General features: G+C 36.0%; 1 protein-coding gene across 1 annotated transcript; it reads right to left on the bottom strand.

Moving 5' to 3' along the window:
- Positions 1-2953: 2953 nt before the first annotated feature.
- LOC18095516 (9-cis-epoxycarotenoid dioxygenase NCED2, chloroplastic) lies at positions 2954-5293 on the bottom strand. The gene has a single exon (XM_006370119.3). It carries the CDS (start codon positions 5122-5124, stop codon positions 3325-3327), a length of 1800 nt encoding a protein of 599 aa, XP_006370181.1. The 5' UTR covers positions 5125-5293; the 3' UTR covers positions 2954-3324.
- Between the last annotated feature and the right edge of the window lie 10738 nt (positions 5294-16031).

Raw genomic sequence — 16031 nt, 5'->3', positions numbered from 1 at the left:
ATCAAGTAAGGATCAAACTAGATGATAAGAGCAAAAAAATTATCTTTGTGGGCTATGAATAAAAGTCCAAAAATACAAGGTTTAAAAACCTAATAAAGAAAAGATGGTGATTAGTAGAGATGTTGAGTTCAATAAAGAAGGAGCATGAGATTTGAAGGTAAATGGTGGTGAGAAATATGACTTCCTACTGATTCTTGATGAATAATATAAAATATATGAAGATCATAAATAACCTATAGTTACAACTATACAAGCACCAATATGTGATCCTATAGTGTTTGAAGAAGCAATAAAGGATGAAAAATAGATAATTACAATGGATGAGAAGATTGCATCAATTGAGAAGAATGACACATGAAAATTAGTTCCTAGACCAAGTGGAAAAAAAGTCAATAAGTGTCAAGTGGATCTACAAAGAAAAGAAGAATGTCAAAGAAGAGGGTGGAGAGGTACAAAGCGAGGTTAGTGGTAAAAGGCTATAGTCAAAAGTATGATATTGACTATGATGAAGTATTTGCTCCAGTTGCTAGATTGGAGACCATTCGACTAATCATTGTCATCGCTACCCAACATAGATGAAAAATCTATTAAATGGATGTCAAATCAGCCTTTCTTAATGGTTTTTTTTAAAGAAGAGGTTTATATCGAGCAACCTATTGGATATGAAGTGAAGGGACATGTAGACAATGTAATAAAATTGAACAAAGTCTTGTATGGATTGAAGCAAGCTCCAAGGGATTGATATAGTTACATTGATGAATATTTATTAAAGAATAACTTTGTTAAATGCCCCTATAAATATTCTATCTATGTGAAAATCAAAGAGAGTTGTAATACTTTTATTATAAGTTTGTATGGGGATGACTTGATCTTTACAGGAAATAATCCAAAGATATATGGAGACTTTAAGCAAGCAATGATCAAGGAGTTTGAGATAACGAACATTAGTCTTATGACATACTACTTAGGGATTGAGATAAAATAAGGAGGGGATGAAATCTTTGTAAGGCATGAGAAGTTTGCAAAGGAGATTCTGAAGAAGTTCAAGATAAAGGATTGTGCAAAAGTGAATACTCAAGTTGAGTGTGGGGTGAAGATGTTAAAGAATGATGAAGAGGAGAATATAAACTCTACAACATTTAAAAGTCTAGTTGGGAGTTTGAGATACTTGACATGCTCTCGTCCAGATATTCTTTTGGGAGTAAGACTTATGAGTAAGTTTATAGAGATACCAATTATGACACACTTCAAAGCTTTGAAGCAAATTCTTTAGTATGTTAAAGGTACTGTTGATTTTATCTTATTTTATGGATATTCTAATAGCTTTGATTTGTGGGTTACAGTGATAATGATTGGACTAGAGATATGGATGATAGAAAGAGCTTTATAAGTTTTGTTTTCTATATGGGAGACACAATATTGACATGAAGTTCAAAGAAGCAATCTATAGTCTCTTTGTCAACATGTGAAGTTGAATATGTAGCTTTTACATCATGTGTTTGTCATTCCATATGGCTAAGGAGATTATTGAATGAATTGCAAATGCCAAAATAGAGGCCTACTAAAATTTATGTAGACAATTCATCAGTCATTGCAATAGCAAAGAATCCAGTATTTCATGATATAAGTAAGCATATTGACACAAGATTTCATTACATACAAGATTACATTACAAACAAGAAAGTTGAAGTCAAGTATGTAAAGACATAAGACCAAGTCGTAGATATCTTCACAAAGCTACTCAAATATGAATTTTTTTTTTTATTAAGATGAGAAATATGTTGGGAGTTATGAAGAAATCAAGTTTAGGGAGATGTTGAAACTATATTGATTTCTAGAAATTAGTTGAACCGGTCGATCAATCGGGAATAGATTAACCGGATAAGACAGAACAACCAAGTGGAATAAGTTGAAGCGGTCAAATAGTTGAGAAATGGTCGACCGATTCAGTCAACATAATACAATTCCTGTTTAGATTAGAATTTCCTTGTATTAGTTTAATTTCTTGATTATTTAGAACTTTATGCCTATAAAAAGATTGTATTTTAACATTATTAAAAAATACAAAAAAAAATATCTAAGAGAATTTGGGGAGAACCAGTTAATAAGAAAGCTTTGCATTACTATTCTTTTCTTTATTCTTAAGTTTTTGACTTTGTATTATTATTTATGATCTTTTACCACATCCATCCATCTTCCTCCGACATAAACTTAATAAGGAAGCTCTGCAAAGTTGACTTGAGAAAACTTTATCCATCCCTCTGCAAGTTGAGACTGGACTATTATCGAGTCATATCGCCATTGCAAGCCCACTTCAAAATCTCACTCATTGATACTTACGTGGAAAGGGTAGGATTTGTTGAGTATTCCCATTTGCTGGGTACCATGATGTTCCCTCCTGTGACTGGGAGATGGATGAACCTAACGATTACGACTCAACCAATAAGAGGCTGCCGCTGTCAACTTTTCTAATGGTAACATAATTGAAACTAGAGAGGGGTAATCAAGAAAAACACATCACTATTTCACAAAGCTGATGGCCTTTAGGATCAATCCACTAGGTCACTTACAATTTTTTTAGCGAGTTTACATGTTTCGTCATGAACCCATTTCGTTTCTTTAAACCTTCAATTTCTTTTTTTTTTTTTGAAATTGACCAACTGTCATCTATCCACCTAACTTGGGCCAAATTTCTTAATAAAACTCATTTGATATTTGAATACCTTTTGCAATCTGTCTTGCCTTGGACTGTCATTGGTTCATTTTAGGGGTGGGAGGCTAACTTGTAAGGGTAGCTCATATTTGGTGAAGGAGTGGAAATATGAATAGAAATCTTCGATTTCATTGTGCCAATGCTGATCACTCTGTAACATCTTGAGAAAGGAAGAAGACCGATTACTATATAAAAAGAAATTGGATAAATCAACTGCAGAATTTATAAGTGAGAAGAGAATGAAACAGAGAGAACAGAGATCTACATTAACAGGGGGAAGGAGATTCGATACATATGCTGTTTTAAATACACAATACCTCTCCTTTTTTTTCTTTTCATGTACATAATAGAGTGAAAGAATAAGAAGACGACCAGCTGAGCTCCGCATCTACCTACACCCAAAAGCTACAAGCTGGTCCCTCAAAACCTCTCACTCTAAAATAACCAAAGAAAAAAAGCTGAAACATAACCCAGCAACAGGGTTGTTGATGATACTGTATAGAGAAGGAGATTCCGGGGACGTATCTGCAAGCATCCCTCTGGAAAAATCTCCTCTCTCTAATCTGCCAACAAAAAAACTAGATACAGGACACCAGGCTATACCATCCCAGCTAGGCCTGCTTCTCCAAATCCTTGGCACCAATAAATGTGCCATGAAAACCATATGGAACTCTAGATGGAATCTTAACTGTGGCTTCTAACTTTAAATTCATTGCATTCACAATTTGTAGCTCCGATTTCCACTCCTTCTCATCATGCACGAAAGCTAAAATGTACCCGTCATCTTCCCTCTCCGAATTGGGGTCTCGTGGAAGAAACAAGGGCTCTCCGCCAAATTTCTGGTCTCCGTAAGTGTGCTTGTGTACCTCCCCAGTTGAGAGGTCTACCTTAGCAAAACCTGAAACCTTAGGCCATGGCTCAGCAAGTGCTAAGTAAGCGAACCGGGTCTTTCGACCGAGCAAGTTCCGGTTCACCATTCCAGCTTCTAAATTGACCTGATCAGCTTCAGACATGATTGGACGGCGAGTTGACTTGCCAGTCTTCAAATTGAGCCTAATTTCTGATAACACACTTTTCAAACTCTCATCACATTCATTGAAAATGGAGTCTGGTGGGGTCATACATGATCCAATCACAACAACCTCATCAGTCTCAGGCTCCTCCCAAGCGTTCCAAAGATGGAAACAGAAACAGTCAGGTGTTTCAATCCACCTCATATTGGAAGCATCAGTGGCATTCTTGTCCAAAATCCCAAACCTTGCCATCTTATTCTTGTCATAAATCACCGGAGACCCTCCCCGAATCATTTCAGGCAATTTGAACACAACTTGCTGATCAGGAACCACAACAAACCTCTCTGTGATTGCAAAATCATGCATCATAGTAGGTTGATCAAGTGAGATTTCAACATCAGGTGACTTTTTTCCATCCGGGGAGAATCTGAAGTACTTGAGGTAAGGCTTTTGAACAACATCATAACTAAGTGCAAACAATTCACCTGAAACTGGATCAACTTTTGGATGAGCAATCATTGTTGTCTTAAGCTGACCATCAAAATCATAACGACCAACTGTCTTAAGGTCACCAGAGGGCAGTACACGAACATGGTATGGCAAATCATCTTCAGACATTGCAAGTAAGTGACCATCAAAGTAAACAAGACCAGCGTTTGCAACACCAGTTCCATGGCTAGGATCAACAATACCAAAAGCTCCACGGGCATAAAAAAGCAAGAGTCTAGCTATGCCTGAATGACCATGTAGCTCACCTATGGCTTTTGGGAATAAAGGACGTCCCAAGTCACGTTCTTGAACTAGCCTATTAGTCTCAGTGAATCTGCTAGAATAGCTGACTGAGCCCTTGTTGAATTGAACAGCATGAACCATGCCATCACCATCGAAAAAATGGTGACCAGCTACTGGCTCGTGCAGTGGATTGGCTCCGTTTCTTAGATAAACACCTTGAATGCTATCTGGGATTTCCCCGGTGACCGGTAAATTGTGAACGACGGGCTGTTCCGGTACCGGAGCGAAGTTGCCAGAGATTTGGACTCTGGGGTCAGCTGTTTTGGGCAAAGGGTGCTGACGTTCATGTGAAACCAAGGCAGTTTCAACAGCATCTAAAGCCATAGCTGCTGTTCTTTGTAAGAAATTCCATTGCTTTTGCTGCTGTTGCTTTTGGGGCACAACCACAACAGGAGAGGGCGTGTTTTGTTTTGGGTGTCTGGTGGTGGGATTGGGGATAGTAGTAGATGGTGTGCACGCAGTGGATTGCTTTGGGAAATGGAGAATGGAAGGAGTTTGGAGTGAGCAATTGATGTTGACATTGGGCTTTCTACCAGGCCTGTTTAAAGAAGACGAAAATGACGAGGAGCCCAAGGTTGAAGGCACTGCTGTTGCTGTTGAAGCCATGTTTCTCTATTTTGGCAAAGTTGTTTGAGCTATAACTGTGATTGGCGTAAGGAGGAGGGTATTCTTTCTTTTGGTGCGCTACCTTGTTGGGATGCGAGTGCGGTCTTGTTTGCGTTTGGTTCAAAGAAACAAGGAGTTGTGCGAGAGAGACCAGGAAGGGAGGGAGTGAGATAGAGTGATCTGAGGAGAGAGGGCAGAGAGGAGCGGTATATATAGAGGGAAAGGAGGGAGAAAGGAGGGGGAAGGAGGTCCACCGCAAACTTGTTTTAGATCAACACGTGTCTTGTAAAACAGTAGAAAGAGAGCTCAAAGGGAGGGAGGGATTGACGAAGTGATATAAACGAGGTGTGGCCCGCGTGGGGGTTGCGGGACATAGCTGCTTAAGACTTGACACGACCACCCTCTTTTTCACTATCTTTCTCTATTATAAAATTCCTTTCTTATGTACGTGTATTTGCATAATGACACTAATAGTACTACTATATATCATTTTTTTTTTAATTTCATATTAGCTACCAACAAGTACCAGAAGAGAGCGAGAGAGCGGAAAAGGGCTTCTTGCTCCTCGAGAAAACAACTACACATGACAAAAAAAAAAAACCCAGTATGGCCAATCCAATAGAAAGATGATAATATAATAAAAGAGGAGAAATTCCTTTTCCTTGTTAGAAGACCATTATGGAAGAATAGTGTACTGTTAATGGAGGGGAGGGTTGACGGTAATGGGGCGTTAGGATTGATTGGGGCATTGGTGGGGAGGTACGTTAATGGCTTATTGGTCCCTTTGAACACGTCTAACCCCGCGTTCTTGCCTCTTCCAAGAGTAACCTGCCTCTACACGTGGCTCGCTCTTTCTTTCTTGTGCTGCCGCTAACTTAATTTACAACGAAAATCTTAGGTCACCTTTCACCTACCCCACACGCCTTGCCTCCCAATCCCAATTCCAGTTTTTATCTGTCTAATGATCTAATCTTTATTTCCCACTATATTATTAATTCCTACTGAGTGAATGTTCCTCTCATCCCACATTTTTCTGCTTTGTGCTCACAGAAAATGCAAAGAAAATCGATCCATTGCTTCCACTGTTGTTGTTTCCTGCTCCACTTATTGTCATCATCTCTTGTTTCGCGTAAAACTACTTGACAGTAACACTCAGAATTTCCTACCTCATACGTTTGGATTTGGTTCAATTTCTCCCTAAGCATGAAAAGATCTTTTTTTTCTTCTGCGTTTCAACAATATTCCATTGTCATCTTTACCCACATCAAGATGGCCATGCATGAAATTGCATTCCTAAGAGTTTCAAGTAAGAATATTGGAGAATATTTATTATATCAATAACTCTGTTGATATTAGACTTCATCTAAGGGAATGGAGAGTGCAGTGGGAAACTCCTGTGCCATGCACTGTGTGGTGATTAAAGGCACCGATTCCCAAAGGAAAATTGAGCTTCTGATTTGGGAAGCAAAACTAAGACATATTACAATGGTGGCCATCATCAGAAGGTAGCGCATAGGTTCTCTGTGTTTTTTTTTTTAAGGGTGTTTCTGAATTCTTGGTAATAGATTCAGAGATCCAACAAATACTGTCCCCGTTATAGATTCTCGAAAGAGCATTTGAAATATATATGTAAGAAATTTCTAGCACTTAATTATGCAGAGTCTTAATTAAATCATTAGAGAAAGAATCCCAATTATCCTTCATGATATCAAACACAAAATGATTGTTTGAGATTATTAATGTTTTTAAATTTATCATTGATAATTTGCAAGCCACATTTTTTTTAAGCATGAGTAAAAGGATACATCTTTTTTTCTTTTCTGTAAAATCCAAAAGTATTCTGCATATATATTCATGCGTTGCTAATGGTGGGAACCCCACATCCCAAAATTTCATAAAGATCCTCCATAAAATTCAAAAGTTAATATTCTTTGTTTTTATCCTCACAAATATTAGTTTATTCCAAGAAAATGGAGGTGGCCAGGTGACCAGCCATAAATTTCAAATAATTACAGCAAGGCAGTGATTTTCTAGGGAAGTGAGGATTCCTTAACTTTGTAGAAAAACTGGCTACGTCCATGGTCTAGAACCTGCCAGTGGACCAAAATCAATCTAAAACATTGGATATTAATTAACTAGGTATAGGTAGAAGTTTGGTTCGTTAAGAAACAAAAATTGCAGCAAGAGCTGGGTATTATTAAATCTCTCCTGCCCCATGTGAGATATCTATCCTGAAAATACTGTAATGATTAGATGCCCTATTTAATGGCTCTGCCTCTCTATTCTATGTTAGCATATCTCCTCCAGAAAGATTTTTTCTCCTCTTCCTCACAGCAAAATAATGTTCAAAATGTTCTTCCGATTATATATATAATTACTAAATATTAATTCTTGTGTTATGATGTTGTAGGTACAGATTCCATTTTCATCAGCTAATTACACAGAGCTTGCCATTGTTTATTATTATCTTGGTCTAACCGCCGTATCCTCCATTCATGCTCTTTCATATGAAGAATAGCATTATATTATTAGTGGGATTAGTCTCGTTAATGTCATGGATGACCCCAGACCACTAAAAGAGCATAATATTTTATTCATTACTATAATATTACGAGACATTAATGGATGAATTGATGATCGATAGAGATGATCCTCTTTGGTATATGCCAGATCTTTAATATATAGACACAAGCTTCCTTACGTGTATGGGCTGCTGACCAGGACGACAAACTTGCGAGTGATCAGATCCCTAATTTTTAATACATGGTAAGGGATAAAAAAAAAAGGGAAAGAATTTCTACTATAATATCGTTACTAGCTTGCAATTAAGCCTAATAATACACAGACTGAGTTTAACTACCTGCAATAGGGCACCTTCTTTCTGCAACTTTTGATTATTTCGTCGGATTTATAATTGCTTTACTTGTTATTCTATCAACTTTGTGATCACGGCTTGTGTGTTTAATTAGTAATTATTCCTTATTACTTAATTAGGTTACAAAAAGTAAAACAATGGCGTCGGCAAGTTTTTATCAATAAAGCCAATGATGGGTTTTACCCCACTGATACCCTTGACCTTGCAAAGAGATATTAACTACATGTTTCAGGTCAGTGATGGATGCAGAAAAACACATGTGCTGTTTCTCTTTTTGTTTTTGTGCTTTGTACGAGTGTTACATTTTCACAACCTTTTGAGCTCATGATTCCACAATTGCTAGGCCTAGCTAGCTAGCTAGCTAGCTGAGGAGTACGTAGTACAATATACTGGGACATGTCGAAGCTGTTGCTACATATAGCTAGGCTAGCCCATTAGCCGACCACTTCTTTGTGATAAAAATTATTCTGCTTTTCAACTCTGTGCGTGCATAATTTCTATGATCTAGAGACAGGTACAAGTGGGTGCATGTCGATCGTGGCTGGTCACTTCACACAATCAGAGAAACTTCATAGATATTTCAAGTTGCGATCCATGGAGAGATCGTATGATCTCACCACATGTAACAGATTTTTTGCTCTGATGTCATTCAATTTCCTTGTGCTTAATTAACTGCATTTACACTTCATTTCTTGTTAATTTTTTTATTATTAAATGGATATTCAAGATAATTATATGTATCTTGATTAATTTTACTAGTTTTGAAGTTAATGACCATATAAGTTTTCAGTGATTCTGAGATTTATGAGACTTGAACTGATGATTTCTAAAATACAAATCTAGAACTTAACCAATTAAACTATACCCCTCAAAATTATTTCTTGTTTACTATGCTTAGAGTAATTGAAGCATGAAGTTATATGTCGCATTGATCTATGCAGATACATATAAACTGCATTTGCACGATCAAATGAGAGGTTGGTTTAGGCATAATTAACGGATAATTAAATTAATATGAGCTGATAAATTATTGATGCCCGCGATCCATAAGAAGTGGGCAATTCACGTGATTTTACTTTAAAATCAACATCATTAACACGCAGCCGACATGCATGGGGTAAATCACATTATTATCAGGAATTTACCAGGCTTGAAATGTTTGATTGATTATAAGTAAATTCCTATAATTTTCCAGAATTAAGTCCTCACATATCTCATGTCCCTTGAGGATTTCAATTTATATATATACATAGATTTCTGTATATATGTACGTATACATATATATATGTATGTACACATACATACATATTGAGACAAGGCCCTCATGATAGATGTAGTTAAGGAACTAGACAGGTATCATGGATTGAATTGATGATTATATAGTCACGTGTGCCCATTCAAACCTTCCCTAAATCAAGAAAAGAAGGAACATTAAACAACATAAATATTTGAAATACATTGATATATTTCCTCATTTCAATGCACTAGATGCATGTAGATTAAACCTAGGCCTCTATATGTGAAGTGTACATCTTTGACGGTTGAAATTAATCAAGAATGTTGAAGGACCCATATTTAAGTTGGATAATGATTATATATATGCTACTGTGACCATGTTAAGAGTTTATTCAGTATTGTGTGGTAGCGGTTGCTGTTATATAAAAGTGTTTTTCGCTTGAAAATACATTAAAATAATATTTTTTTAATTTTTTTAACATTAACACAATCTAAAAAGGCCAAAAAAATAACTTATAACAATAAAAAATTCAAAATTTTTTAAAATTTTTTTCATTGACAAAAATAAACAGGACTTAAATTCGTAGGGTCGCAGCACATGTAACACGTGCAGGGACCACATCATTTGGGCACTCTATATGTGTAAGGTAGTGATTGATCACATGGTGCCACATGCTCAAGTTTTGTTTTTTTGTCAGATAATATTGATCTTGATCCATTATTGTTTTTTTTTATAAAAAAAACAAAGAATTAATGGAAGAAATTATTAACTAAGATTGGTGGTATTCGATCGTTTCTCTTCCCTTTAATTAACTTGTTAGCATTGGTCAGTGGAAAAGGGAAAATGAAGTTCTTGTTTATGAATGCTAATAATTTATTTCTCCCTGTATTTTATAACTAACGAAGACTTGGAAGGTAAGATTAGGCTAATCTTAATTAGGGTAAATTAAACAGCAATGCGTAGTAGTTGGGTTACGAATCTTGAAATATTCTTATATATATATATATATATATATATATATATATTTCCCTTTTCTTTAGCTTTTGTATCGTTTCGTTTGAACATGATCTTTGACGATGATATTGATTGCAAATGGTCGACTCTAGCTATAATCGACCATCGTCATGTGCCCAAAAGAAACAAAATTTATGAGGAGACACAAGAACATATACAAATAGCCGCCAAAATCTTAAAAGGCAACTTCTATTTTGCTGGATGTGTGTCATTAATTCTCGATTAGTTAATTGAGGTTCTTTATGCAAGTTGCCATTAATATATCTATAACTATAGCTAGATGCCTACTGTGTATTTTCAGATGGGTAGCATGGAAGGTTAGTGTCTCTGGTGGTCATGGACAAGGTATCCCAAAAACAATTGAAGCTGCCATTTCGTTGACCTCGTTGGACCAACCGACATTACCTGAAAAAACTGATTAACTGCCTAGACCAACGAACCTGGCAGGACCCCATTTTTTGTGTAATTAGTGGGCACTAATCTATCAACTAATGCTGTTTCTTTTGGCTACATGGAACGTTAATCTCTCAATTAATTGCCGTTTCTTTTGCCTAAATGGAAGGCTGCAAGGTTCAAGAAAGCAAACGGGTGCATGCATGCCTCCCTGCTAGTTCTACTGAATATGTGTGCATTGCATGATTCTCACATGTACATAACATATAGAGAGAAGATTCAATGACTTGTGAAGATAAAAACATTAATGATGAAAGTAGCAGAACATTAAACCTTATTCTTCACAATGTGTCAACTACTGTTCATAGAACTGGAAGACAATGAGGCAGGATAAGATTCTCGTGTGAGAGAGAGAGATCAGGTGTCGAGAAATGGTCTCTCTCCATGGCCCATTTGAAAGGATTGTGCTGGGGATCAGGCACATGGACGCACAATAAAAAGGAGAGCAAATGTGAGGTGATTGGATACCTGAAACCAAGAGTGGGAGTCTCTTTCTCTGTATACAGAAAAGATTATTATTATTTGTTGACACTTCTTGAAAATGAGAATTAGACAAGGACTCACTGATGGCTTGTCGCCAAATACAAGCATTAATTTGTCCCAAGTTTCGGTCAGTAGCAAATTAAAATACAAAACGATATGTACCAACCATTATAATAGCTAGCTTGGCTACCAAATATTGCACTGCTTTGCATCTCTTTTATTGAATAACCTTGCAATCCCGCTCCATTGCATGATTCTTGACGTTTCCATATACACCAGAAAAACAAAAAAGAAAGACCCAAAGGAAGAAGAGATTCATCACTTGATTACATCAATGAAGTTAATCTGGATCCATGGATTCCAATTGGGTGGTTTACGAGCCATCAACAGCCTATATGTGTTTGCCACATATGCAGGTATGTATAATTCAGAAAGAAGAAAGGTTCATGATGAAAACATAACATGATTGCATGATACAAAACACATAATGCCAATGTGTTTATGCATAAGGTTGGTCAATCTAGAACCTTACCAAGTCAGCCTTACCAGGTGTCGAAATCGGCCACAAGCCTACTTGGAATTTTACTTAGGTGGCAGGCTGTCACAGGTCATGACCAATAGCCACTTGGACCTTTCACTGAATTTGTCCACCCGTCCCACTTACCTAGCTAGCTAGGTGATACCTAACTTTTAATTACTTTGCTTTCTTCTTCTTCTTCTTTTTGGATATGATAATCTTTTAAAATTTAATATATTTAGAAATAAGATTTTTAGATATTTGGACAATAAATAATTATATATTTATATCAATATTTCATTCTCCAAAGCTTAAGAAGTGGATGATAGATAATAAAAGGTCAAACACCTACACAACAATCTATTTTGGTAGGGCCTAGGATCCCTCAAATTATAAAATTATTAACTTTTAATAAAAAAAATTGCAATAAATAAGAGAATGATCATTATATTCTAAGAACAAAAATATTTATTTTTGTTTTGGTATGATAAATGCTTTGAGATTTAAAAGTATTAGCATCTAGAGAATATAAATTATGAACCCTTTACCTAGGTGGTTCATGAGGTATTTATAGCCCCTGGACCTTATTGTTTTGCTGAAGTGTAGAGGCTAGAGAGTTATTATCTCTTGATAGTATTAATGATGAATAAATATCTCTTACACAATATTAATAAGGGACAAATATCCCCTATACAATATTAATGAGATGGAAATATGGTAGGTCATTGGAAAAAAATTTATATACCTACAGGTGCACTACTAGATTTAACAGTTTTATCGATGAAAATTTTCGTCGATATTTACATTCACAGTCCATTGGTAAGTAATTTACCGATGAATTCATGGACAGAAACAGTCCGTCAGAAAAACTCTCATTGGTAATTTATGGTTTGTCGATAATAAATTTATCGATGGATTTATAGACGGACAAAGTGCACCAATTTGTTTTTTACCTGCTTCATTATGTCGGTATTTCCCTCAAGAAGTTTGCCATATAACTGACGGAATACCGTATGCAATTCTATCGGTGTTTTTATTTGTTCGTCAATATATTCATCAGTAAATATAACATATCACCGATGGAATACCATCTGTAATTCCATCAAAAAGTTAACAGTAGCAGTGACATTTGCAGTAATTCTTTTCCAACTTTCTGAAACATATCGACAGATGTGGTCCGTCGTATCATTGTCGGTAATATTTTAAAATAATTTAAAAAAAAGATATATTGAATAGAAGTAGAAAAATAATTAAAATAAATTAAAATCAAATATATAAAAATAAATTAAAAATAAAATATTTATACGTTCAAATACAATAAATCTAAAACAGAGATGGCTAGAGGAGGAAAAGGACGAGGTTAGTCGTTGTAGGGACCATGGGGCAATAAGAAAAAGCCCATAGATCACTTATGTTTGATCGTATCTCCATTACCACTTGGCAGAGTTCTTGATAATCTGAAGTTAGTCGTTTGTATTTTTTATTGAGATGGGTCGTCTGATCATGTACTTGTTGGTCTAACATCACCTTGAACTCAAGAGTTTGAGTGCTTAGAACTAATTGCAAGCATCCAATGGTCGAAACACTATGGGTCATCTGCAAGTTCTCGGTTGTGGTGTTGGAGAGTTCATACACCCGATTTCTATCGGGCCCACTAGATGATCCTGCCTCTAACCACAAATCCGGATCGAGATATGGATGGGTCAAAGGATCGTCCATGTATCTCTCCTTCAAGCGGTTGTTATATGTATCTTGGAAAAAAAATTCATCAAATTGAAGGAAATTATAACTTAATAAAAAAAAATGGTTGAAAATCAACATACCATGAAATGTTGAGCTTAGTTATCCACGAAGTGTTGCACCCTTTTTTGGTGGTCATCACATAAAACATGCATTTTCACAAAAAGGTCCATCGGGCTTGGCTTGCATGCAAGAGCTGTAGCCTGAAAGATAAAAATGTTGTTAGTTAATATATTTTAAAAAAATAACAAATAAAAAGATGGAAATAAAAAAAAAATCTTACCATCTGCTTCACATGCGAAACAAACAAAATGGAGCTGCTTGTGTGCATGATAACAAAATTATGAACATGTTGGCACTGGTTCACTGTACGGACTGTGACTGTCGAGTGAAACGTGCGGTCGTCATGTGTTAAATGTAGTCCGCCCATACAGCCTCCGAGATATATAGCGGTCTAAAATACTTCCAAACCACCACATCATTCCAAGTTGGAAGTTCGTTTTTTCTCGCATATTTTTTTGCTTTCTTTTGCTTCTTGTACCAACAATTACGCAACTTATATATTACAAATAAATTATTTGTTTGAATATTGACAAGTTCTCACACGAAGGCACTTCCCCTCCATCGTCATACTTTGGAACATGGTTGATTCTTGTTCTCAATTATAGCTCGAAATAATATGAGATAAATGTTGAGATCTCTTCAATAATATAGGCCTCACATATCAAAACCTTAACATGTGCCTTGTTTTTTACTTTTATCTTAAAGTTAAACAAGTACCTACATGAAATAGAACGAATGTTTTGAATAATGTAAAGAAAAACAAAAAAAAATGTAATTATGATGTATGTGTAATTTCTAACCTCTCAAATGGATACATTCATCTATATTGAACTATGGGAGTGTTTGGGAACGCGGTACAAACCGCGTTCTAAAAAATTTTGAATTTTGTTTTTGCTTAAAATAATTTTTTTATATATTTTCAGATCGTTTTAATGTGCTGATATCAAAAATAATTTTTAAAAAATAAACAAACTTCATTTTGATGCATTTCTAAGCGAAAAACACTTTGAACAGCCACCGCTACCACAATCTCAAACAGGCCCTAAGCCTTCAACTTTTGCCTCAAATAATAAATGTATGGGTAGATACTCCATCGAGTCGAAAAATGATGGAGAGAATATCTTCTCAAGTTTGCATATTGTTTGGACGATATTCATTTCAAGCCTCTCTATGTGTTGTGTCTGCAACTTGTTGGAGCATATATCTCTAAAGAAATGACTGATCTCCGTGAGTGTATCTCATATCCCATTTGATAATAAATCCTAGTGAGCTAATGGATTGAGTGTTTGCATAAACACGTGGTAGTCATGACTCTTCATTCCATACAATCTACAATCCTCTAAATTCACCAACCTTTATATATTTGAGGCATGTTTATCAAGAAAACGTAGACTTTTAAGCCATTGGTAGACAAGTAATTGTGCATTTTTCTCTAAGCTAAAGCTGGCTTTGGGCTTTGTGACCCGTAACCTAACATAAACCAACTCTATATTTTTACAGTGACAAAACAAAGCTATATTCATTCTAGCCTTGATGTTATCCTTTGTCTTTCCCTTCACGTCCATAACCATGTTGAAAATGTTCTCAAACACGTTATTTTCTATGTGCATAACATCAAGGTTATGACAGATGAGCTTGGTCTTCCAATAAAAAAACACCCATAAAATACTTTGTTTAACCCAATTATTATGGGTCAATCCAAAACCATGAAACTTCTACTTGCTGGATTGAAAACTAAACACGATGTCACTATACTCCGACATCACGTCATACAATTCATCACTCAAAAGAAGCGGCTGTGCAACATCCCTTTCAACGAAGTCCTTCTTGTTTCTTTTTGTACTTGTGATTTGTTGGCAATAATCGTCGTTGGCAGTAAAAAAAAAGATATTTTACCGTCGTTTGTTAACGTGAATACCTTGCTATTTTCCATATAGTATGGACATGCTAGTTTTTCATGCGTGCTCCAACCATAAACCATTTGATAAGTAGGAAAATCATTGATAGTCCACATCAAACCTGTCTTCATCAGAAAATTATGTTTCCTTGATACATCATAAATCAAAGCTTCGGATGACCACAACAGATTCAACTCATCAATCAATAGTAGAAGATAAACATCTATATTCCGATCCGGACTATTAGGATCAATGGTGTCGGATCTGACAGCTCGCTAGATTCATACCCACTCGGGCTTGGCACAATGCTCAGCCTAAGGGCAGTGGGTACAACAGCCCACCAAAACCCTGTCCGCTTGGGCTTGGCTCACAGCAGAGCCCAAGGGCATTGGATCTAGCAACTTGCTCGATCTATACCCACTTGGGCTTAGCTCCTAGCCACGTCTAAGGATGTTGGGCCTTAAAACGAGCCAGACCCATAAGACCTAGCGTTCTACCAAACCTAGAGATATTGGGTACAGACACAAGTACCATCCAATTATCATGATCTAACATGATACAAATTGTTTTATGTATTTTAAATGTGTTTTGCGTTATTTATTTATTTGTTGATATGTTTCTGTTTTT

This window comes from Populus trichocarpa, chromosome 1 (assembly GCF_000002775.5).
Source record: "Populus trichocarpa isolate Nisqually-1 chromosome 1, P.trichocarpa_v4.1, whole genome shotgun sequence".
NCBI lineage: Eukaryota > Viridiplantae > Streptophyta > Magnoliopsida > Malpighiales > Salicaceae > Populus > Populus trichocarpa.
This window is presented reverse-complemented; position numbering and strand designations above follow the sequence as displayed.